General features: G+C 42.2%; 2 protein-coding genes across 3 annotated transcripts in view; one reads left to right on the top strand and one right to left on the bottom strand.

Annotated features, from left to right (window-relative positions):
* Positions 1–2106, top strand: part of arhgef15a (Rho guanine nucleotide exchange factor (GEF) 15) — a 76792-nt gene extending 74686 nt beyond the window's left edge. For both annotated transcript variants that reach the window (XM_079870813.1, XM_079870814.1), the window contains exon 16: positions 51–2106. In XM_079870813.1, coding sequence (XP_079726939.1) covers positions 51–205 — 155 coding nt within the window. In that variant the 3' untranslated portion in view covers positions 206–2106. The remainder of the gene's footprint in view (positions 1–50) is intronic.
* Positions 489–26734, bottom strand: LOC307158335 (uncharacterized protein). The gene is made up of 19 exons (XM_079870816.1): positions 26578–26734; positions 26442–26494; positions 26244–26333; positions 25754–25878; positions 24833–24976; positions 24658–24726; positions 10939–11127; positions 10204–10300; positions 9838–10055; positions 9561–9714; positions 9158–9366; positions 8961–9078; positions 7774–7982; positions 7543–7657; positions 7270–7439; positions 5879–5976; positions 5486–5628; positions 2061–2107; positions 489–613 (listed from the first exon to the last, which is right to left on the bottom strand). The coding sequence occupies exons 1-19, from the start codon at positions 26613–26615 to the stop codon at positions 611–613; spliced, it is 2289 nt and encodes a 762-aa protein (XP_079726942.1). The 5' UTR covers positions 26616–26734; the 3' UTR covers positions 489–610.

Raw genomic sequence — 26734 nt, 5'->3', positions numbered from 1 at the left:
TTAATGGACTTTTACTAAAACTGACTTCTATGTTCATTCCACTCCTTAAGGTTGGTATGAAGGCATGCGTCTCTATGATGGAAAGAAGGGCTGGTTTCCAGCAGAGAACGTGCTAGAAGTAACTACTGATCACCAGAGACGACGGAATGTGAGAGAGCAGTACCAAATCTCACATACAACCAGTGAAAACACTCCTACAAGATGACTCCTACTGACCTATCCTAAACGTACCAGTGGCAATTGCTACCCATCCCAATCCCCAATAGTTTCCGGTCACTCTTTTATGCCCCATTTTTAAATGCAAAAAACTGACTGTTAAAGACTACAACATGAAATGGTCTAAAAACACAACTCCTCCTGGTGTGTGACCTTACCTATTGAACTGGGAAGTTGGGGTTAATAAGTAACCCCTTCACTATTGTCACCTTTAGAAAATGAAGAAAATTAAGATAATTTTTACAAATGTCAGAACGGAAGCATGGATTGTTCATCAAAAATAAACTTTTATTGGACAGAACTGTTGTTGTCATGAGGTGACGGGATGAGCCCCTTTCATTATGCTGTCAGGGTCCACCTTCAGCTCCATAGAAACAGTGCAGGCAAGTTTTTATTACTACATTTGTAATAATCCAACACAGGAGAAACACAACAATTAGACATTTTCAGTTAGCTCCTTTTTCATGTTTACCCCTATGTTGACAAATAAAACACTTGGATAAAACAAGTCTTGGACTTTACTCTGATATGTATTGCCTTGGATGCAGCTTAATGCAAAGGTTTTTGATTATAAATGGCAACATACACTGCCAACATGCCACTTTATTAGGTACACATTGTTAGTACAGAGTTGGACATCTTTTTGCCTTCAGAACTGCTTTAATTCATCATGGAATAAGATCAACAAGGTGCTGGAAACATTCCTCAGAGATTCTGGTCATCACGCAGTTGCTGCAGATTTGTCAGCTTCACACCCATGATCAAATCACATGTTCCACCACAGCCCAAAGTTGCTCTATTGGACTGTGACTGTTGAGGCCATTACAGTCAATTTAACTCATGTTCAAGAAACCAGTTTGACATGATTTGAGCTTTGTAACATGGCACATTATCCTTCTGGATGTAGCCATCAGATGATGGGTACACTGTGGTCATAAAGTGATGGACATGGTCAGCAACAATACTCAGGTAGGCTGTGGCATTTAAACAATGCTCATTTGGTACTAAGGGGGCCAAAGTGTGCCAAAAAAATCCCTCACACCATTACACCACCAGCAACAGGCTAAACCATTGATACAAGGCAGGATGGATCCATGCTTTCATGTTTACACTGACCCTATCATCTGAATGTCACAGCAGAAATTGAGACTCATTTGACCAGGCAACATTTTCGCATATTGTCCAATTTTGGAGAGCCTGTGCAAATTATAGCCTGTTTTATGTTCCTAGCAGACAGGAGTGGCACCCAGTGTCTTCTGCTCCTGTAGCCTATCTGCTTCAAGGTTTGATGTGTTGAGCGTTCAGAGATGCTCTTCTGTAGGCCTCGGTTGTAAGGAGTGGTTATTTGAGTTAGTTGCCTTTCTATCAGCTCGAACCAGTCTGGCCATTCTCCTTTGACCTCTGGCATCAACAAGACATTTTTTGCCCACAGAACTGCCACTCACTGGATATTTTCTCTTTTTTGGATCATTCTCTGTAAACCCTAGAGATAAGTGTGTGTGATCCCAGTAAATCAGCAGTTTCTGAAATACCAACCACCATGTCATGTTCAAAAGTCACTTAAATCAACATTTCTTCCCCATTCTGATGCTTGGTTTAAACTTCAGTAGATTATCTTGACCATGTCTACATGCCTAAATGTATTGAGTTGCTACCATGTGATTGGCTGATTAGATATTTGCGTTAACAAGCAGTTGAACAGGTATACCTAATAAAGTGGCCGGTGAGTGTAGAAATGCCCTATTCACAGGTCACCCAATACAATGTTTACTACTCATATGTAATTCTTTAAAAAAAGAGCAGATTTACCCAAATATACATTATTAAATAATAAACATGGTTACCTTCATGGGTGTCATCCTCCAACTGGTATTGAGGGCCTTTTTTTTTTCTGTAAGAGTATATTGAATAAATAAATTAATACAAAACATCAAGCATGTGTATGTTAAAAAGTATGTGAATGTATAAAGTTCATACTTAGAGTTCATTAGTTGGTACTAATCGTAATACCTTAGTACCAAAATTAGGGTGCAATTAAAAATATGCATTATAATATTCAGAACCAGTGGCTGGTTGCATAAACTGCTAAGACTAGTCTTAAAATGCTCTCATTGACAAATGCGGAACAGTTAGTTCATGCGTTCATGACCTCAAGGCTAGATTATTGTAATGCTCTACTGGGTGGTTGTCCTGCACGCTTAATAAACAAACTACAGCTGGTCCAAAACGCAGCAGCTCGAGTTCTTACCAGAACCAGGAAGTATGACCATATTAGCCCGGTTCTGTCAAAACTGCACTGGCTGCCTATTAAACAATCGCATCAATTTTAAAATATTGCTGATCACTTACAAAGCACTAAATGGTTTAGCTCCGCAGTACTTGAGCGAGTACTTAACGCATTATAGTCCTTCACGTCTATTGCGATCTCAAAATTCCGGCCAGTTGATAATACCTAGAATATCAAAATCGACTGCTGGCGGTAGATCCTTCTCCTATTTAGCACCAAAACTTTGGAACAGCCTTCCTACCATTGTCCGGGAAGCAGACACACTCTGTCAGTTCAAAGCAAGATTAAAGACACATCTCTTTGACCTAGCATTCACATAATACATTATAGACTTCTATAATTCAATGTTAGGCTGCATAGATTAGGTCAGCTGGAACCGGGAACACTTCCCATAAATCCTGATGTACTCGTTACATCATAAGAAGAATGGCATCTACGCTAATTTTAGTGTCTTTGTTTATCCCGAGGTTTTCCCGCAGCCTGCCGGATCCAGGCCGTATCCAGATCTGATGAAGGACCTTCGCCTGGACCCGATCCAACGCAGTGCTGAAGTGCCAACTAGTCTCTCCCTATGGAGGATCCCTTTACCACTCTACAGATAAAGCGTTGTTGGGAAACTCAATTCGCGTACCTACCCCGAATTGATCAAATAAAATAAAATTCTGTATCAAAAATTATAAGGAAACGCCAGTACTTTGTTTAGGCTTGGTTTGTAGGGAATTCCAAACCTGCGCACATATATTCAAACGCACATAACTATAGAACCAATTCTTAATGCGCATGTGAACGCCATCAGCGTTTCTCACAGGTTCGCGTTTAAAGTCTGTGTAGAGAGAATGGTGTCGTCTTAGCGGCCCCTAATTTAATAACAAATGATCGTTGCGACGGAAGCGAATCAATAAAAACTAACTTTAGCTGGAAAATAACTATATTAAAGAACCGCTATAAAGCCAAAACAATCTCTGTTACCTTAAATTATACGTTTATCTCTGTAAAGCTGCTTTGAAACAATCTACATTGTTAAAAGCGCTATATAAATGAAGATGACTTGACTTGACTAAAAGTTAGTCATATAATCTTTTTTCTTCAAGAGAGATCATAATTTTTTATAAGTTACATAAAAAAAAAAAAAAAAAAAAAAAAGGTAGATTGGTCTAATTTAAATATGAAAAGTAAGACTGTGTCTTAAGAGACAGTCTGACCAACTAGCAATTAGTTAAGGCTAATAAGTCTTAACTTAGCAGCTATGTTTATGCAACGGTCCCAGGGTTCCCAAACCTTGTCAGCTGAACCTCTACAAATGTAAATTATTTGAACTACCACTTGAAATTAGAGATGCACCGATTGATCGGCTGGTGACCGGAATTGGCCGATTTTCACGTGATCGGCCATGACCGGCGACCGGCCGGTCAGTCTGACATGCCGATTTTATGCCGGTCAAATGCACTCGGGCGCCGCATGATTAACCTTTTGAGCGGTACCGTCTCATATATGGTATTTTTATTTATGTGCTCCTGCCCTGAGTAATGTTACGGTGCCACATTTAGGATGTTCAGTGACGTCGCATAACTGCCAGATTCAAACTGTGCTTTCGCGCGTTGGCTGGCGCTGAGCCAGAGTCGGACGCGTTCAGCGCTGTCATATATCACAACTAAGCAGTGTTTTCAACCTCATAATGTTTATTTTAGGTTTCAGATATTTAAATACACATAAGCACGAGTAAAACAATACATTTGGAGTTTGTAAAATACACACTGATGTCTGTGGAAGCAGCAATAACAATCTATTCAAATATAATTTGCCGACATGTGTTATTCATATCAGACAAACATAGTGAAAGTAACTTAACTATAAAGTTTACTCTATTCTTCTCAGTTCACCAGCCACTTTCTTGCATTTATTTCGGGAGAAACTGATGAATTCACGTGCTGTAAATCCGACTGACAGGACAACATTGCGGCGCCCATCTCATGTTATAGATCAAGACTATTTATAAAGGTTTTTAAACGACCAAACACACTCACTTACACTTATTTGAGAATCGGAATAACAGATAGGCTGATTGATGACATGGTAAGCAAGTTTGTGAATATTTTGAATAAAAAAAGGAAAAGCGGAATAAAAGCGACACATCTGTCATACAGTATTATTGTGGCTGCGGTGTATCGCGTGACGCGTCGCTATGGAAACATTAAAGGGAACGTTCGCCTCGAATGAAAAAACTCACTCTGGGGGTGGGGGTGTCAGTTAGAATATTTTAAACTTACGCGTGAAAGGGTTAAAGAAAAGATCGAAAATAAATATTTGTGTGTGCTGTAAAGTGGTTAGAATTTTTTTAAATCGGAATCGGCTAAAATCGGTATCGGCAGGTCAAACTCAATGAAAAATCGGAAATCGGAATCGGCCTAGAAAATTGTAATCGGTGCATCTCTACTTGAAATGTCAACTTTATTTTTGTAACCCTTCAATAAATAAATGTAAATGATTTTACTCTGATCATGTTTATAAAAATTGCTTAAATGTTGCCTTTTGGTTGTTTTTAATTTTACAAAATTGTACAGTAATTTAGCTTCTAACACAAATCCCTGCAATTCCATCCAAGAAATACACAAAAACTGAGACCATAAAGTGCATTTTGTCTTTTTTCCATTGTGAAAGCAGAATAAATGTCCCACAACACAGAAAAGTTTTAAATTAAAAACCAAATAACAGCGTATAGCAAAATAACTAGGATATCAAAATAAACAGACTAATCAGCTTTCATATGAGAGGGGGAAAAAGCAATGTGTCCAAATATACACAACAATACTTTGGTGTCAAACCATCTGTCACACGGTAGAAGGCGAAGGAGGAGGATACCAACATGTGACATGGCCTGTGACATGTTGTGCTACTACTGTCTACCAAGAGAGTCCCAAGTACCTCAGTAGGTTGTTTATCTGTTAAGATTGGAATCTTGTGAATGACCAATCGGTTCCTCACCTCTGTCCTCAAGATGCCTTGTGTGTGAGAGTGAGGCTGTTTTGAGCGTTTGTTTCATAGGTAGAGGTGTGGGAAGATGGGATGGCAGGTAGATGGCAAGAGTGTGATTTCCATTCTCTGGATGGACACAGCCAAGTGGAACCCTGAACCCACGAGAAATACAGAATTTAATAAGGTTTGTCTGAAGTTTTATTTGCTTAAGGAGCTGGGGCTACACAGGCAAAATACATCACTGTTTAGGAAATACACTCTCTTAAGCCCCATTTAGTTTTTCAATTTTACATTCTCTACAATGCCCTGTCTTTTTTTGGGACATAAGGCAGAAGACTGTATTCATCAGTCAAATTGTGCACTATGAGCTCCTGATTAATTTATTAGAAAGGGGTTTTATACCTGTAATGTAGTTGAGGTTGGCTGAGAGGTCTCAGTTGTGGAGGAAAAGGGGGCATGTTTCTCACCTCATTCCTGTAAATCACCTGATCACCATCATGCTGCATTTAAAACATGTTTAGAATTAAATTATAAAGTTCTGCAAGCCAAAAAAGGAAAACTGCAGTAAATAGGACTGGGCGGTATATTTATATTTTTAAATTAAATATTTATAATTACGCCATTACAAAAAGGGTAACCCTTTATTTTAGTGTCCTTGTTACGGGTTGCATTTACTTACTGTATTAATAACAGTAAACTATCCATAATTACATACAACTAACCAAAACCAAACCCTATTCCCCCTAACCCTATAGTAAGTACATGTTAATTAATATTACATAGTACTTAAATATATAATTAAACGGTAACAAGGGCACCTTAAAATAGCGTAACCAAAAAAAAAAAAAAAAAAAAAAAAAAAAAACATGCTGATTATCTCAATATGTATTACTGCTGAAATTGCCTAAAATTGATAATTAAAAGGAACCATATTTTTAAATTTGGATTTTCCATGTAAAAACTTTCTAGAAATTTTGAATGTACTTTAAGGTTAAATACAGCCGTTATGCATTGCTTAAATGTGGAGTAAGTGATATTTCAAAAACGCTGTTGGACATTGTTAATATCTGAAATCAACCCAAACAAACACACCTCTCTCCTCATTGCTCCCCCTACAATCCTAACCACCCTTCTCTAGCAGTCGTCAGTACGACTCTCACCAGTTGGCCTCCGTTACGCACGCAATCCAATAGTGGATGTCTGTTTATCATAGCGGAAGTGCAACAAAATAATGCTTCACGAAAAATAAAGCGCAGATGAATGAATGACAAGGAAGCACAAAAAATGTACGTACAGTACACAATAGTAATTACAAAAAGTTAAGAGTTGGTTGTTAGTTGCCAACAGCACAGCAGCTCCAGGCAAACAATGACACTCAAACCCAGTGTTACTCGTGTGGAGCGGAATCAAAGCAACCTCCTTGTCTGTTTTCAGGCCTTCCTGCTTAGCTCTCTCCAGAGCAGTAAAGCTTTTCTAATATTAACGCAGGTCCTAAAGCTCTTGCCCAGTCATAACCTTCATTTTCCAGTGATTTCTTCTGAGCTTTTCACTTTTGTATTGAGTCTCATCTCCATTTCTGCAGTCTTTCTTCAAATCTAACTCTTGCTCGTTCTCTCTCCTCCACCGTCATATGCCCCCTAACGCTGACTGGCTACACATGTTTGTGGTTCGTGTGCCGGTCCAACTAATATCGGTTTGTGTGCCGCCAACTAACCATCAAATATCGCTTACCCCACCTTTAAACTAGAAACTTCTCAATATTTCTCTATACACTGAGGCTGACAAACTCCTACTGTTGCAACAGTGCCACAGGAGTCTATGGAGAAGCTGAATATGGCTCTGGAGTGGTCAGTCTCCAGTGGTCTACAGGCAGGATCCAAGAGGGCTGTGTGATTGGGGTTCACTGGGGGAGAAGCACCAGCTGTGTCGACCATCACCACCATTCTACCATCAGGCAGACACACTGCACAGAGAAGGAACATGCTTTTTGATCTTCTGGATAAAGTTACAGTATGTACAGTATAGATCAAGTTTCCATCAAGAGTACAGTGATTTATATAAGTTACCCAGTAACTCTCTCACAGGGAACACACAGCGCTGCACACGAGTCTGTTCTTCTGCTGTTTCCAGATGAACTAAACTCACCAGCACACTCACTAACAGACCTTGCAGTCCCAAGCCCTGAGAAACAGAGGAAAGCAGTATATTAATCTTTCAGTGTTTAAATTATTAAAGTTGATACCAATCATCTTACATGACTTCAATGAATAATGGCTGGTCTCAGGCCTTTCATGTACCTCATAGGCCATGCCAGGGGCGTAAAGTGGCACCTCCAGGCTGAGGTAGAGCTCTTGGGGATCTAGTGAGAATCCCCCGATCTCCACCAGCTCCCAGTTAAGCTTCATTCCTCCTACATACAAACTCCACTCAGAGGAGTCTAGATTACCATAGTAAGCCAATGTACGCACACCTCGCACCGTACATTCCCCTTCCAGCTTTGGCAAGACTAGGAGACACGGACACAGATAAAAATAAATGTATTCAGTAATTGCTCTATTCATGAAGGACACATTCAATGCTGCCTTAGCGGCTCACTTTGGACTTGTTGCTGCATTTATGCACCATTTTAAGGGACTTTCACACTGGCAATTTAGTTTGAAACAGAGTATGGTCCACATGAAAAATTGATAATGTGAAAACTGCTATACGGACAGTGGTACCGATCCAGAGACTACACGTAGGAGGTGGACTGAGTTCGGATTCAGTAGTTCTGTGGCGTAAAATCGCATGAATGTAAAATCAACTTGTACTCTGGTACGCATTTGTTCAAGTAGTAACTAAAGTAAAACGTTTTTATATGCTACAAGTGAATTTAGGCATTACAACATTGTAATGTACAGTATGACACATGGAAACAAATTCACACATGGAGATTAGCTTATGATTACATTTGACTTTAAGAGAGAGGCTATTTGTAAGTGAAAATAGTGACCGATTCCCTTTACACAAAGTGAAAATAGCATCCGACTAGTATGTGTATAGTCCAAAGAAAATACTGCAATTTGCAAATAATGTAAGATGCCATTTATACTTCCTGCAAATAGCGGTTGATGCTATTTGAACATCAGTGTATTGTAGTACATGAAACAGTATGCAAGAATAACATTGTGTAAATGATTATTTTTATAATAATCATAAATGGATGCTGCCTTATTGGGACCTTTACTTGTCCTTATCCCAAAAATCCCACCCCAAAACCTACCTTGGATTCGAACTCAGGTCAGTCATGTCAAAAGCTAAATCCATTATTCTTATTCCCTGCAACTTTTCCAGTTACCAGGTAACTTTCTTTTGTAATTTTGTCTGATTGTTGTCTACAATGGTTGGCAGAGCAAGCGTAAATAGCCTTGGCCAAAAAGATGAGCTATTTGCAAGTAGTGAAAATTAGTGTTAAACAAACTTTTTGTGGGTGGACATTACATACCTACATCCTGCAGGTCTGCCTCAGCAGTAGCAGGATAGTTGTAGATCTCTCCATCAGGAGACAGAATGAAAGAGAAGACCCCAGAGAAAGTGTATCTTCTTAAACGGTCTCCCAAATACTAAACCACCAGAGAGGGAAGCAAGCATACTTTATAAAAACATCAATAAAAAGACAAACAAATATATCTGGTGCATCACCTTCTGTGAGACGAGTGGATGATAGAAGGGCATCTGAAACAGATACATGTATGTGTTGTTCGGGAAAGGGTTTTGAGAGAGACGAACACCATTTATTTCCATTTCCTCCCAGAGCACCAGCTGACCTGCTACGGTCACATTCCCCAGAGAAACATCATGAGGAAAACAGCACAAGGAGATGGAAAACTCTCCCTGTGAGGGTACAGTCTCTACATATAGAGAGAGAGAGAGAGATAGAGAGACACAAACACACACGTGTCAAATGGCCTTGTCCTCTGCAAGTAGATGGTTCCTTGCCAGAACGCAAAGTGGACCAGACTTCATGTAGATAGTCTGGATATGTGAGAAAAGTAACGTAGCAACTAGAGAAGAATGTGTAGGTGGTTTGGTTTGTGTTTCTCACTGTTAATAAGCATGACTGGTCGGGGCTGGTGATAAATATAAAGTTTTCTGAATGTCCGTTGCTGAGTCAGACTCCACGCTGTATCCTCCCATTCATGCACCAGGAAGACATCAACAAAATATGACTGAGAGTAATGTCCATCAATCACGTGACTCTGGCCGAGAGGAGGAGATCGACAGTGGATAATAGAAACCTTACATTTAAAATTTTTTAGATTTGGGTAAAGGAAAAAGTGATACATTTCAACCACACTGAGGTCATATGATCTCTGGGATACCTTGATGAAACCTCCCTCAGCACCAAAAGGAATACGGATCTCCAAAGTTCCATTGTTGTCATTAATCATGTAACCACGCTGTTGGGCAACACACTCAGACAGGTAACGTCCACCAACACCCAACTTAAGGCCCTTTTCTATGAAGGGAGGATGGATCAGAGGGGGGAGGTTGCGTGGGAGAGACCACAACATATCTGAACCATCCATTTGGGCCTGATCTACAAGAGGATTTGAAGAGGTGGGTGAACATTTGCATAAAAGAATCAAGTTCAGAAACACAGTACATCCTAAAGCAACAGTTTATGATCTATAAATATCAACAAGGAGGATTAAAATGGGAGATGGGAAACAGCAAGAACAACATACTCAAAGTGCAGGCCACTGACATGTCCATAGTCAACAGGGTCCATTTAAGCTTGTACAAGATGGTGGCACTGACCACTTCCACGCCAGTCTCACCCAACTGAAACCATTCAGACAAACAAAGCGATTTGTATAACAGCTCACAGTGAAATTAAAAATTTAGGCTTTTATACCAAAGAACTTTGACTTAAAAGAATTTTTATTTTTGGGTGGATTACATTTATCACCCTTGTGTCATTGTTTTAATAACAGATCCATAACCTTCCTTCTGCGGAAAACAAAATATAATTTTGAAACAACATTGGAACAAACAGAATTCCAAAATATCAATACATCTTCTTCAAAATATTTTATGTTACACAGAATAAAGTAAGTAATAAAGTTTTGGAACAATATGAGGGCAAGTAAATGATAACAATTGTAATTGTTGGGTGGAGTATTCTTCAATTTCATTTACAACTGGAATTAAAGCAATGTCAAGAATTCAAGATAAGCTCTATCAGCTTAAGGCTGGAACATACTACACAACAAGATGTCTTCTAAAATCGGCTCAAAATCAAACATGTTTGACATCCTCTAACTAGATGTAAAAGTCTGTGTCCATCATACACTACATAATTTTCTGTGAACTCCAACTGCCAAGAACCAATGTAATGTAATGAATTCCAGCCTTCACATGATCATTGTGAAAAAAAGTAGAAAAATGTTTGAAACCTAGTCCTCTGATTTATCCTTTACCTGTAGCATGTACGCCAGCTTGGATCTGTAGGCACAACGCAGGAGGATGCGACTGTCGGTGGTGTTAATGTGGTAGCCCAGCAGGTGTGCCATTCTCACTGGCACAGTCTCCTCCCTCATGCCACCCTCCTGATGAAGGGCAGGTATGCGGAACACCACCCTCCATTCCCTCAGACCCTCATCCAGCTCCTAAGACGAACAAAAATCATATGTATTGATAGCTGGGGAGGGCTTGTGGCTCACAAGTCAAGTCACCTTCATTTATATAGCGCTTTTGGATTGTTTATGGATTGTTTCAAAGCAGCTTTACAGAGATACTAGGAAATTACCGTAACAGATTGTTTAGGCTTTACAACAGCTCTAGGATAAAGTTATTGTCCAGCTTAAGTTAGTTTTGATTGATTGATTCAATTCCATTGCGAAGATCATTAGTTATTAACTTAGGGGCCGCTAACACAACACCGTTCTAACAGCAAAATCCTTAACGCACTATAGCCGCCCATCCGCACAAAACAGTGCCTGGTGTCTCGAGAATCCACTCCCTGAAATAGGTTCGAAGGTACAAACGATTGTCCGTTATCTCTGCGCAAACCTCAAAAACGCAAACCCGCGAAAACGCAGACGTTGTGCACATGCGCATTACGTGTTCAGTCCAAAGGTAAGCACGTTTTAATATACATGTGCACAGGCGTGTAGTCCTTTACAAATCAACCCTCAATAAACTACTTGTCTGGCCTTAATAATTTATAATACAGAAATGTTTTTGTCGCGCCTGCGTAGCCACGCAAACTGGAATAATCCCGACAACATTTTATCTGTACTGAAGTAAAGGGAAGGGAAGGAGGCCTTCACAGGGGAGGGACTGGTTGACACTTCAGGACTGTGTTGTCATCGTGTCCAGGCGCAGGTCCTTCATCAGATCCTGATACGGCCTGGATCCGGCGGACTGCGGTAAACCTCCGTTAAACAGAGAGACTAATATTAGCGTAGACGCCAACTTTCTAATGTAACAAGTAAATCAGGATTTATAGGGAGTGTTCCTGGTTTCGGCTGACCTAATCTATGCAGCCTAACATTGAATTATAGAAGTCTATAATGTGTTATGTGTGTGCTAGGCCAAAGAGATGTGTTTCCCGGACAATGTTAGGAAGACTGTTCCAGAGTTTTGGTGCTAAACAGGAAAAGGATCTACCGTCAGCAGTCGATTTTGATATTCTAGGTATTATCAACTGGCCGTTAAGAGCTCGCTCAAGTACTGGGGAGCTAAACCATTTAGTGCTTTGTAAGTAATCAGCAATATTTAAAAATGTACACAATGTTTAATAGGGAGCCAATGCAGTGTTGACAGAACCGGGCTAATTTGGTCATACTTCCTGGTTCTGGTAAGAACTCTAGCTGCTGCATTTTGGACAAGCAGTAGTTTGTTTATTAAGCGTGCAGGGCAACCACCCATAAGAGCATTACAATAATCTAGCCTTGATGTTATGAACGCATGAACTGCATTTTTCATTGAGAGCATATGACGTAATTTAGATATATTTTTAAGATGTAAAAATGCGGTTTTACGGATACTAGACACGTGACTTTCAAATGAAAGATTGGTATCAAAGAGCACACCCAGGCTCCTAACCGACGATGAGGACTTGACATAGCTGCCATCAAGTGTTAGACAGTATTCTAGGTTATTACGTAAGGAAGTTTTTTGACCAATAATTAGAATCTCTGTTTTCTCAGAATTAGGAGTAGTAGGAAATTGCTAGTCGTATAGTTTTTCATATCAGCTATGCATTCCGTTAATTTTGTGAATTGGTAAGTTTTGTCAGGGTGTGAAGAAATATAGAGCTGCGCATCATCAGCATAACAATGAAAACTAATGCCATGCTTTCTAATGATATCTCCCAAGGGTAGCATGTACAGAGTGAACAGCAACGGTCCTAGTACTGAGCCTTATGGTACACCCTACTGAACGTTTGATCGAGAAGACATCTCTTCATTTACTGTTACAAACTGATAACGGTCAGATAAGTATGATTTAAACCATGCTAATGCAATTCCACTAATGCCAACATGATTTTCGAGTCTATTTAAAAGAATGTTGTGATCGTTAGTGTCAAATGCAGCACTAAGATCGAGTAACACTAATAGAGAGATACTACCACCATCAGATGATAAAAGCATATCATTGGTATTTGTTAATGAGAGCTGTCTCAGTACTGTGGTATGGTCTAAATCCTGTTTGAAAATCCTTGCAGATATCATTTCTTTCTAAAAAAGGAACATGGTTGTGAAGATACTGCCTTTTGTAGTATCTTTGATAGAAAAGCTAGATTCGAGATCGGCCTGTAATTGACTAATTCTGTCAAATCAAGTTGCGTTCTTTTTAACAAGCAGTTTAAATCATAGCCAGCTTAAAAGTTTTTGGTACGCAGCCTAATGACAAAGATGAATTAATGATATTAAGAAGAGGATCTATGACCTCTGGAAGCATTTCTTTCAGTAGCTTAGTCGGTATAGGGTCTAACATACATGTTGTCGATTTAGATGATTTAACGAGTTTAGAAAATTCTTCCTCTCCTATAGCAATGAATGAATCGAATTTTTCCTTAGGGAGACTACAATGCACTCCCTGATGCGATACTGTAGTACACGGTTGCATAGTTATTTTCTACCTGATATTTTCAATCTTATAAGTGAAGTTGTTCATAAAGTCACTACTGCTGTGCTGCTTGGAAACTTCTGGGCTTGAAGCTTTATTTTTCATTAGTTTAGCCACTGTTTCAAATAAATAACTAGGGTTTTGTTTATTTTCTTCTAATAGGGTTGAAAAATAAGCAGATCTAGCAGCTTTTAAGGCCTATCTGTATGCAATCGTGCTCTCTTTCCATGAAATGTGAAATACCTTTAGTTTTCTTCCAGTTGCGTTCCATTTTTCTGGCTGCTCTCTTAAGGGCCTGAGTGTGCTCGTTATACCACAGCATTGGACTATTTTCTTTATTCTTCTTTAAGCACAACGGAGCAACTGTGTCTAAAGTGCCGGAAAAGAGAGTTAAAAGTTTGTCTCAATAGAGTTATTCTAAGCTATCTGGGATGCTGAAATGAAACTGATCCGGAAGATTATTAATAAAGCAATCTTTAGTGGCAGAAGTGATAGGTCTAGCATATTTGTAACATGGAGTCGGCTTTGCAGCCTTGGCTAAATTAAGTTTATACGAGACTAGATAATGATCTGAGATGTCATCGCTCTGCTGCAAAATTTCAACGGCATCAACATTGATTCCATGTGATAATATTAGATCTAGAGTATGATTACGACAATAAGTAGGTCCTGACATGTGTTGTCTAACTCCAATTGAGTTAAGAATGTCTTTAAATGCCAATCCCAATACACTTTTTTGTTATCTACATGCATATTATGTAGCGTATGGACAAAATCACGATTACTTATTCTAAAATTCAGAAAGCTTTTCACCCAGTGACTCATATCATGTAAATCACAGCTTAGCGCCAATGAGTCTGAATCGAATTGCTCCCTTTGACACGTTTGTGGCCTGGTGGAAATTTAACAGAAACACCTCCAAACTCCGCCGTGAGCTTCAAACAGATCGTAATCAGTTCAACAACCCCTTTCTCGGCAAGCAAGGAGTCCAGGTGGCCAGAAAAGCCCTCTCCGAGATGCCCAATACACACACAAACATTCTTTGCATCTAACCCAGAATATAAGTAATTCTGAAATGTATATGATATATTCCTGTATGCATGTATGTTTCCCCCCTTATATTAGCCTAGTTATGACTTTCTAGTTGTGTTAGTTGAACTCTAAGTGCTTATTTTAAAGAATAAGAATGTATCTCTATGTTTGTATTGGTAACACTTTACAATACGGGTGCACTAATCTGCATTAATTCATGCTTAACTAACGCACAGATAATGATGTGTTAATGTATGACTCATGAAGAACTAAACCATTAGTTAATGATTACTGCATCAGCAACTAATAAAGATTCTAAATGATTAATAGATTAAGTAATATATGAATTGTTATTAATTAAATGTGTCATAATGTATTAATTCCTTAACTTATTTTATTAACTAAAAGTGTAAATTAATGAATTAATTACCACAGTTGTTCAAAGCAATGTTCTTCAACTTCCAGTTGTCTGCTTTAATTAATCATTAACTAATGATTTGCAAATGTATCATGTTATGACTTTACTTGTTGAGGCACATGACTATTAATTAATTGTCAAGTAATGTCTAATTGTTAACTAATTGTTAAGTAATTGTTAAGTAATGACTATTAAGTAATTGTTAAGTAAAGTAATGATTACTGATGCCGTAATCATTAATTAATGGTTTAGTTCTTCATGAGTCATACATTAACATATCTCTGTGCATTAGTTAAGCATGAATTAATGCTTATTAGTGCACCCGTATTGTAAAGTGTTACCTTTGTATCTTCCGGACATATCGATCATGGTACCGAATTAAACCTCTCGGTTTGCCTAAGCTAAATATATATAGTAGGTTACCATAAAATGTATTATACTAGGTTTACCGTCTTTTGGAGTAGAAATGACAAATTGTAACACCATCATAAACTATGCAAATTAGGCTGTCAAGAGTAGACAAAGAAACTCTCTCCCGCTCAAAGTTTATTAAGTCTATTGGTCAGTTTACCCAGTAAAGGGGCGTACTAAGATTCTCTTATAGGAGGATGACGGTGCTCTGCTCATCTCGCTCTCTTCATGTTTTCGCTCTTCACGTTTCGCTCTTCAAGCCTTTGTTTTCTTCAAGTTTGTGCATTAAAATGTCTATCTAAGTTTGTCCTCTCTCCGCGTTTTGTTTTATGTCTTGCCTCGTTTTAGTCTCGTGCTCATTAATTTCTACCAACAAGTGAAATGGACTTAAACTGAATTTCTGGCAACTCCGCTTACAAGTAAACCGTTTGAACTTCCCGCGGACGACGCGCTCCGGAGAACCGAAAGAACTCTTCCAACTAACGGACACACCAAAGACGGACACTCACACACACACACTCTCTCGCTCAAGCAACAAAGTCCCATGCAAGTATTATTTCTATCGAGATTTAAATGCATTTAAGGTTGTCTTTAAGGTGATTTGATTCTTTGCTGGCTCTCAAAAGTTAACTGTTTGTGATATTTTGCCATTCTGTGATCTTTCTTTCTTTCTTTCTTTCCTTTCGTTACGGTTTATATATTCTTAGTTAAATGTAGTGGTATGTTTATAGTTCTCTTACGAGAGGTCTCTCGTACTGCGTAATATCTTACGCTAGGGAAAAACTCTTTTCCGCGAGATATTGAAGCCAAAAATTATCCTTAATTTTGAAATAATGTAAAACGCGTTGCGGCAGCATGCAGACATAGGCAAGACGGCTCGCGCGCCTATTGGCTGCCCTGCGGCAACTGCAGCAGCCTATCGAGAGAGCCCCTTCGTGACGTCAGATCCAATGAGGGTGCTTCGCGCCCACTGCGTCACGTCCTGCTGAAACGGGCGTGGCTAGGGCCTATAAATACAGCTCGAAGGCTGATAGAATCTGATTTTTCATCTCTTCAGCGAAGCTCTCGCATCGCTGGATCCGGAGAGGAAGAAACCGCGCCGTTTGAAAAAGCCTTCTGCGGGACGAGCCTTCGCATCTGAAGCCGTTCCTGCTACGCTATGCGGCGTATAATATTCTTTTCTCTGCTAGTGTGTGTTCGCCGCTGCGACGCACACTCCTTTTCAAAAAGAGCCGAGCATCTTTATCAAGATGCCTCGCACCTTCTGTGGCTCGTGCTGAGCCCCACTCAGCGACGGGTACCGCCATGTCATCTGCGTTTCCTGCCTGGGTGAGGATCATGCAGCTCTCGCGCTCGCTGACGGCGGCTGCCCTCACTGCGAGATATTGCCCATGGTGACTCTGAGGACTCACCTGGCATCCTTCACCGAGTCTGCACCTCCGCCCGCTGCGGTGCCGCGCCGTAAAAAGCGCTGTGCTCAGCGGGTCCCGAGACCTCCTCCAACCCGTGGAAGCTCGCCGGTTCGCCCGCCAGCTTCTCCGCCTACTTCGCCTGAGTCCCTTACTGCCGGACAGCGGCCGCCGCCTGCCGCCGCTTCCGTCATGGATGACGACGAAGAAGCCGCGTCTGTGGAGGATGACAGCTGCTCTATCCTGGCGTCGGGCAGTGAGGATTGGTCGAGCTCTGTGGATCTCGCCCCCTCTGCACGCGAGCCTTCCGGGAAAAGGGCCAGCATTGAAGCAGAGCTGATGCGTCTGCTCACGCAGGCCGTAGCGAGCCTCAGCCTTGAGTGGTCTGTGCCTGCGGAACCTGCGCACAACCGGCTGGATGGATGTTTCATGCAAAAGGAACGGCATCTCGCAGTCTTCAAGACCCGCTCCTTTTCTTCCTGAGCTTCACAAAGAAGTCGCGAAGTCCTGGATCGCCCCCTTCTCAGCCAGGGTCCGTACCTCTGTTTCAGCAGCATTCTCCGTGGTGGACGGTGCTAAACACAGAGGGTATCTTTCTCTTCCTCCGGTGGAAGAAGCGGTAGCGGCCCATCTTTGCCCGCCCTCTGCTGGACGGCGTGCCAAGACGGCACTACCTTCTAAAGCTTGCCGCACGACTTCAGCCATGCAGAGCCGCTGACAGGCTGCATCTGCGTTACACTCGATGGCCATTTTGCAGATCTTCCAGGCCGACCTTCTCCGTAAGCTGGATGAGGAAGGACCGGAAGCTATCAGCGTGCCGGACTTGAGAAGCAACACGGACCTGGCTCTTCGCGCCACTAAGTCCGCTGCACAGGCCATAGGGCGGATCATGGCTTCTCTCACCGTAGCGGAGAGACACTTATGGCTCACGTTCTCTGAGATGCCGGACTCTGAGCGCTCCGCGTTCCTTGACGCCCCCATCACTTCTGCCGGCCTCTTTGGATCATCCGTCAAGGATTTTGCGGATAAATTCGCTGAGGTGCAGAAAACGTCACAGGCCATGAAGCACTTTTTGCCTAAGCGCTCCAGCTCCGCGGCAGGCCGCTCTAGACAGCCGTCTGCTCGAAGCTCCCAGCCGCAGCCCGCAGCCGCTTCGCAGCGTCGACAGGCCCGGGACCAAGACCACGCTCTCGCTCTGCTGGCCGCCGTTCCCCACCGCGTGGGCCCCGGCCTAAGATTGAGGTAAAGCCTGAGGCCCCAAAGTCTTCCTAGCCAGCCTAGGAAAACGACGGTGTTCAAGTCCTGCTGCGGCCAGACTTTCACCAAAACTTCTCGCTCGTTCAGTTCCAGAAAATGCGACTGTTCCAGTGTATTCTGCAGTAAACAAGCCGGTACCACAGCCCGTTTGCCTGCACACAAACGCCGTTTTTACGGCGACCCAGATAAATCCCATAAAGAGTGTATTTTCTGGTATTCCGGCCACGGCCGATGGTGTTATGAGTGTAGTAAAAATGCCCACAAACACTACACACTGCATGTCCCACGGTTTCTGTAAAAACGAAACCAACACACATACAGTCAGCTCAAGCCGACAGTGTTTTCAGTGTAGTAAATGTGCCCGCTGTCCCACGCCCACATTCACTCAGACATGACAAGCCCTACGGGGTTCCCCCCACTCGCTCTCCCTCGGCAACCCGCTATAGGAGAGTCGAGTGCGGGCAGGCAACCCGCTGTGATCAGCACGCCCCCCGCCTCGGACGCTACAAGCGCGACGTTTGTGTTACAGCACACCGAAGCTCTCCGGTTGCCACCATATCGCGACCAGAGCCCAGATTTCATTCAACCCCTAGCTATTCATGCAAGTGCATGGGCAAAGATTCCCGGGGGATCAGAATGGGTGCTGAACATTATAAAGAGAGGCTATTCGCTACAGTTCGCTCGACGTCCCCGCCGTTATGCGGCACGAATCGAAACTACGGTAAAAAAGGAAGTAGCACATCTACTTCGAGCCGAAATAGCGAAACTGTTGAGCAAAGGGGCCATAGAGCCTTTATCTCAAGCTCAGAGCGAAGGGGGTCTATACAGCAGATATTTTCTGGTACCGAAGAAAGATGGGGGTCTCAGACCCATTCTAGATCTAAGACAGCTGAACAAAGTGCTTTCAAAATGCCGGTTCAGAATGCTCACAACCAGGAAAATCCTCACGCAAATTCGCCAAGGGGACTGGTTTATGTCAATAGATCTGAAGGACGCGTATTTCCAAATACAAACAGCGTCACGTCACAGCCGATTTTTGAGATTCGCCTTCGAGGGCCAGGCATATCAATACGATGTGCATGGACGCGGCACTTGCACCCCTGAAACTTCGGGGCATGCGAGTCTTGAACTACTTGGACGATTGGCTGATTCTAGCCCGATCTCACTCAGAGCTCATGGAACACAGGACCATATTACTCGAGCATCTCGAGAATCTAGGTCTCAAAATCAATTGGACTCCCAGTCAGAGAATATCTATTCTGGGCAAGGAACTGAACTCGCTGTCTATGACAGCACAACCATCGCCACAGCGCAGACTGAACATTCAGCGCATGACGAAATCCTTCCGCTGCGGCACTATAGTCCCTCTCAGAAGGTTTCAGAAAATGCTGGGTCTCATGGCCTCAGCATCATCAGTACTCCAGTTGGGTCTGCTTCGCATGCACCCACTGCAGTTCTGGCTAAAAGCGCGAGTACCACCTCGAGCGTGGGCCTCCGGTCTGTTTCGCCTCAAGGTCGATCAGAGATGCATCTCAGCTCTGAAATCTTGGAAAGCGACCGATTGGTACCGGTTAGGTGTTAGCCTGGGGACTTCCTCGAGTGTGAAGGTGGTGTCTACGGATGCCTCCACCTCGGGATGGGGAGCGCTGCTCGAGGGCAGACCGTTCTTCGGCCAGTGGTCAGAATGGGAAAGGCTTCTACACATAAACTGCCTGGAAATGATGGCAGTCGACAACGCGCTGAGGCGCTTTTGTCCCCAGATAAAAGGACACCACGTCTTGGTCCGTTCGGACAACATGTCGGTGGTGGCCTATATAAATCGCCAAGGAGGTATCAGGTCCCGAAACCTTTACAGGCTGACGGAGCGCCTCCTGGTTTGGGCTCAGCACAATCTGCGCTCGCTGAGAGCAGCGCACGTGCCAGGCCACCTGAATCTGGGACCAGACAGACTGTCCAGAAACAATGTTCCGGCAGGAGAATGGTCCCTACACCCACAGACAGTCCAACTGCTGTGGAAGACATTCGGCATAGCAAAGATAGACCTGTTTGCGTCTCAAGAAAACGCTCACTGTCCAGAGTTTTTCTCCAAGAGCAGGGATGCGCTGGCCCACGTCTGGCCCCGCTGCCCGCTCTTTGCTTTTCCCCCTGTCACGCTCCTGCCTCAGGTATTAGAGCGAATCAGGGAAAATGGATGCTCAGTGCTACTTGTGGCTCCATTCTGGAAGAACCAGGCTTGGTTCCCAGTTCTAATGCAGCTGACAAGCACTGCCCCATGGCCAATACCAGTGAGGAAGGACCTCCTCTCTCAGGCCAAGGGCTCGATCTGGCATCCTCGCCCAGAGCTGTGGTCCCTACATGCGTGGGCCATCAACGGGTACCCGCTAACCTCCCCGTGGGAGTGTTAAACACGATCATGCAGGCTAGGGCCCCGTCTACTTGACGGCTCTATTCCTCGAAATGGTCTGTGTTTTGTAGCTGGTGCACAGCTCGTGGCATATCACCACCGGACTGCGGGGTGACGGAGGTTCTCTCCTTCCTGCAGGAGCTACTAGATAAGGGCAGAACCCCATCCATGCTCAAGGTCTACGTGGCGGCCATAGCGGCGTTTACTAAACCGACGCTTGGCCAGTCACTTGGGAGAAACGATCTGGTCATCCGCTTCCTTAGAGGAGCTAGGAGGCTGAATCCTCCTAGACCTCCCTCAGTCCCCATGTGGGACCTTTCTACGGTTTTGGAAGCCATGAAAGGTGCCCCATTCGAGCCAATCCATTCAATAGATATCAAACACTTGTCTTTCAAGACAGTGTTTCTTATGGCTCTCGCTTCGGTAAAGCGTATAGGGGACTTGCAAGCGCTCTCAGTGAGCGCGACGTGTATGGAATTTGGGCCAAATGACTCGAAAGTCATACTCAAACCAAGGCACGGGTACGTTCCTAAAACCCTCAACACACCGTTTAGGGCGCAAGTCATTTCCCTGTCAGCCCTGCCGGTCTATAATGAGGAAAAGGACGCGAGCTTCCTTTGCCCGGTCAGGGCATTAAGGGCTTATGTGTCTTGCTCGACTGTCTTCAGACAGACAGAGCAGCTCTTTGTTTCGTTCAGCGGACATTCTAACGGACTAGCTGTGTCGAAACAGAGTCTATCCAGGTGGATAGTTGACACTATAGCGCTGGCTTACACTTCTAAGGGCCTGCAGTGCCCGTTGGGTGTCAGAGCGCACTCCACAAGAGGCATGGCCTCGTCGTGGGCTTGGTCTAGTGGGATTGCCTTGCAGGATATCTGTATGGTGGCAGGCTGGGCCTCCCCGTCTACATTTATAAGGTTTTATAACCTAGAGGTTCCCGCCTTGCAGGCTAAGCTGCTTTCGGTCTAGTAAATCAGTAGTGTCTGCCCCGATGCTATCGGCCCAGAATACTGAAACTGCATGAGCGTCGCTCGCTGATCAATTAAATAACTCTATGGGCAGGGTGTAAGACCCATAATATTCTTCAGTCCAGGCTGAGTTTTTTCGCCCTGACTGTGTGGAACACTGTTTATATGATTACCTCCTTATAGGATGCTACTTATAATGGGAATGATGCTATTCTAGCCCCTCTTCCCGGACTCTCTGCGAGTCCCTGGTGATAATGCACTATATGAGCCCCGGGCATCTCAGCACGCATGGCGTTTTACACGGTGTTCCCCTAGCGTAAGATACTTACGCAGTACGAGAGACCTCTCGTAAGAGAACGTACTCGGTTACTAACGTAACCTCGGTTCTCTCTAGAAGAGGGAACGAGTACTGCGTATCTTTGCCGTGCCTGCAACACGCTCTGGTTCGCTTCGGCGATGAAAAACCAGATTCTATCAGCCTTCGAGCCGTATTTATAGGCCCTAGCCACACCCGTTTCGGCGGGACATGATGCAGTGGATCATTGGATCTGACGTCACGAAGGGCCTCTCTCGATAGGCTGCTGCAGTTGCCGCAGGGCAGCCAATAGGCGCGCGAGCCGTCTTGCCTATGTCTGCATGCTGCCGCAACGCGTTTTACATTATTTCAAAATTAAGGATAATTTTTGGCTTCAATATCTCGCGGAAAAGAGTTTTCCCCTAGCGTAAGATATTACGCAGTACTCATTCCCTCTTCTAGAGAGAACCGAGGTTACGTTAGTAACAGAGTACGTTTCATTTATTAAAAACCCATTATACGCTTGATTGTCTCTGTCTGCTGCTCATCGAACAAAGCCTCTTAAATGTGTGATCTTAAGCTACAAGCTTTACATTGTTGATTAGCCTACAGGTCAGTAATCTTATAGAACAAGGGGGTTATGCTTCATGGCCAGAAGAATGGCCTTTCTTGAGAGTTTATAATACTCCCTGAGAGTTGATAAGAAGATCGTATGGTCGGTTCGGTGGATGAACGGATTATTCGATGTGGAATTAATTTTGTAGGTTATTCTTAAATTTGATCTATAGCCTATCTGTATATTTATAATTAGAATTCATTGTGGTTAATTATCTATATACAGAGATACAAATATATGGGCTATGTATTCCCTTTTTGGGCGATTTAAAATGTGTAGGTAATAATGGCTCATAACCAGTATGATTAATTGTTTTATTAATTATACATTCCCCTCATTTGAGTTGATTTCGCTACAGTTAAAATCACCAACAATTAGGACTTTATCTGCAGCCAGTAGGCCTGGATGCCAGCCGAACTTAGCCGCGCCCACAACATTTTTAGGTCGGGAAGTTCGGTCTGGACTTGATCCGTTGTGGAGCTATTATGCCCGAACCAGAGCTGTTCGGACCAATCAAATCGTCAGGGTGGGCTTTATACGATGATGGACAGATCATCAACAGTAACGTAATCATCCAGAGCAAATTACAGTGCCTGACATCGTACTTGTGAGTTCACACACCTCTTTAACATTAATTTTAGTGATCTCCGACTGGCGGAGTCGAACATCATTAGTGCCGACGTGAATAATAATCTTAGAGAATTTACGATTAGCATTAGCCAGCACTTTTAAATTTGCTTTGATGTCAGGCGCTCTGGCTCCCGGCAAACATGTGACTATGGTGGCTGGTGTCTCTATTTTCACGTTCCGTGTAATAGAATCGCCAATAACTAGAGCACATTCAACAGGATTCACAGTGCGTGTGTCACTGAGTGGGGAGAATCTATTTGTTATGGTAATCGGAACAGAAGAGCGGTGTTTTGTCCCGCAACTACAATGTCTCACCGTCACCCAATTGCCCTGCTGCACGGGCTCTACTACAGCCGGAACCAAACAATGTACAGAGTTCACTAAGCTAGTCGCATCCAAAGCAGTATCTAAAGCCCTTGCACTCTTACAATTAACCTCGATTAAAGTTTGGATACATGTCTCTAGTTCTGAAAACTTCTCCATCAGCCTGACTATCTTGCATTTATCACATGTAAATCCTGTGCTGACTGAGAAGGCTATGCTATACATGTTACATGAAGTGCAAGTGACAATAAGAGGAGAAGATGACATAACTCACTGTGTTTGTTGACTGATCCTATTCACTTAAGGTTTGATGAACTTGTAAAAGGCGCGAGCGTGCGCGAGAAAAAAACTAAATGAATAAAAATAAATAAACAAATAAATAGCGCACGGATGGCATGCTAACAGGCTAGCGAATTACTAGCGTCTTGTGCTAGCAATAACGATTTAGATTGAAGCTAGCGATGTTAGGTTAATGTGTGATGTTGAGTAAGCTATATTTAGCAGTATAAACAACAAGGAATGATAGTAAATAATGATTCAAAACAGAAAGATATACAAAGCTTACAGACGCAAACCAACAGCAGCAGCAGCACAACACTGTTAAAAGGTGAATTGTGTAATTTCTGTACTAATAGCAGCACCAAACAGAATTACAATCTGTTTGAGTTACAATTAGAATTACAATCTGTCAATCAATTCAAATTTATTTATCATGCCATGTGGGGACTTGCACTGGTCTTGGTCTTGACTCGGTCTCGGCCGGTCTTGGTCTTGGTCTTGACTCGGTCTCGACCCTTTAAAGTATTGGTCTTGTCTCGGTCTCGGCCTGTCTTGGTCTTGGTCTTGACTTGGTCTCGGTTTAGGTGGTCTTGACTACAACACTACCAAACGATACTCCAAATTTTAATTTTATGAAAATATTATCAGATTTTACAGTTGAAAAGTCTGATGCTCGGGCAGATAATGGTCCGTTTTGCTGCAAGTAAATAAATCTCAAAAGAATCAATAAAGATAAAATTAGGTTGTCATAAGTGTAAAATAGCTGACGATCAGAGAGTTTTTAGCATTATCCATGTTTAATTAGCAATCATTTAAGCTACAATGTTGAGGAATATAGCTTATGGCTTTAAGTAGCGTCTCTGAATTCAGGCAGCAATCAATGGCGTGGCTTAGGTTTTCACTAATTTTCTGATCAAACAATGGAAGTTAACTCAGTTCACAGGTGCTGCTAGTCATGACAGACACAGGTTAATTCAGATACATTAAATCCAAATGGTCCAAATGCACACAGTCTCTTACCACAGGGGCTGGGGTTACCCACGCTGTACCCATGTGATTATTAGGAGGCAGCTGTTTCAGCACCGACACCTAGGGAATAGAAAAGCATAATTGGACTGGTTTGTGTTTCCAAACAACAGTGTTATATTTAGAAATTTGCAATTTATAAAAATAAAATATAAGAGATTTGTTTCACCTCCATGTAGTTCTGCTCACAGACAAGCTCCCGAGGCCCCCATGGGACCTGAAGAGTGCAGGTGAGCTGTAAAGGGTAGGATTTCTCCTCCCCATTTGAGTCCTGATTTATAAACCACACCAGCAACCGAAATTCTGCCTCCCTCTGAAACCACAAACAGCCAACATCACCTATTACAGGTGGGTTAACAGAAGGCCAAATAATGAATAAAAGGAGAAAAGGAGGGAGGAGAAAAGGAGGGAGGAGGGAGGAGGGAGGAGGGAGGAGGGAGGAGGGAGGAGGGAGGAGGGAGGGTGGGGAGGTTCTAGCATAAATCATATTTAAAGCAATTTGATGCAATGTTAAACAATTTGCAGTTTTCTCAGTATATGTTAAGGAAACAGTGAACCAATTAACAGGGTTTGCTGTAGCACTTTTAACGATATATATATATATATATATATATATATATATATATATATATATATATATATATATATATATATATATATATATATATATATATATATATATATTTTTTTTTTTTTTTTTTTTTTTTACAGTGCATTTAAAATGTAAGGAATAGTTTTACAAAAAATAATGACAACTCAGTGACAAGGGGTTGAGAAGCTTGAAAAACAAAAAACAAATACCATAACGGTAGGCCATACTAGATGGCTTTGTGTGAGGAACAGACTGAAATGTAGATCATATATTCACAGAAAACATTCCCTCTGCAACAGATTACTTATTTTGGTCTGCTCCTCACATAAATATATCTTATGGTTTTAGAAGACATAGTATAGCTCACAAGTTATATGAACTTACTTTTTAAGGCGCTTTTTGCTGTTTTAGAATTTTACAGTGACTTTGAAAACATATGAACTTTGAACTTGTTGTATGGAAAAGCCTAATTTTGAACAACATTTAAGTACATCTTACCTGGTTCTCCACCAGACAGGCCAGGTAGGAAACACGCAGCAGTAAATCACCCCAGGAGTCAAGAGCCATGGTATAACCACACTCTGCCGCCCACTGACCAGAAACCTCATGGACCTCAGAGTCTTCTGTGAAAGTGAAGACAATTACATCACCATTTTAATGACCAGATACAGGGTGAATTAGGGTAATCTGGGACATTGGGCACAAATTTGCTCCATTAATAAGCAAGTAAGATCAAGTAAGCTATTATGATATAGTGTTTGTTTTGTCCTGTGATTGAGGTATCATTTTTTGGTCAACAGGTGTTGTGTTGACTTTACAATAAATTGCATAAATCAAAATGACAAAACTGCCCCAGATCACCTTTATTCACCAACACAATACGATTGAAACCAGGAACAATTGAATGAGAAATTCAGTCATGTTAAATTTTGACAAGAAACAAAAATATCAGTTAATTAAAGGAGATGCTTTAAAAAAAAATGAATACCTTGAACATCAACCCTAAATTTGTGGCCAAGGAAATTTGAGTTGACAGACAACCAGAAATGACGATCATGGCACTCTGTCCTGAACATACCTGAGAAATAAACACATTTAAACAACTTGTAATACCTTGCTGTCCATAGTCCAATTGTCTATAGAAAAGCATCAACTAAAACACTTGAACTAAACCATATTTGCTTACCAATAGGTATGGAATCAGAAACAGAGATAGGACATAAACCCAGCAAAAGAAACCTGAAAAACAATGTTTTCTTATCTGGAAGATCACGATCCCCTGTAGGTGAAATTTTCCTTATTGGGGAAAAATCCAAACTCACCATAACAAAGAAACGTAACACATGACCATAAAGATCATTTCTGCCAACTGAATACAGATTTTGAATAATGAAAAACGGATTCTTCAAAAACAATTTTGTATCGATTCACTCGAGGTCTTTTTTCCTCTTCTGTTTTTTTTTTTTTTTTTTTTTTTTT

Source organism: Squalius cephalus, assembly GCF_949319135.1.
Source record: "Squalius cephalus genome assembly, chromosome: 5".
Lineage (NCBI taxonomy): Eukaryota > Metazoa > Chordata > Actinopteri > Cypriniformes > Leuciscidae > Squalius > Squalius cephalus.
This window is presented reverse-complemented; position numbering and strand designations above follow the sequence as displayed.

Bases quoted from the DNA above. Each gene is read 5' to 3' on its own strand.
- LOC307158335 (XM_079870816.1), bottom strand. From the start codon at position 26,615: ATGATCTTTATGGTCATGTGTTACGTTTCTTTGTTATG. The intron at 26,334-26,441 runs GTAAGCAAATAT...TTTATTTCTCAG, and splicing joins TTCTGATTCCATACCTATTG to GTATGTTCAGGACAGAGTGC. The intron at 5,977-7,269 runs GTAGGAGTTTGT...TTTTAAATGCAG, and splicing joins CCTGTGGCACTGTTGCAACA to CATGATGGTGATCAGGTGAT.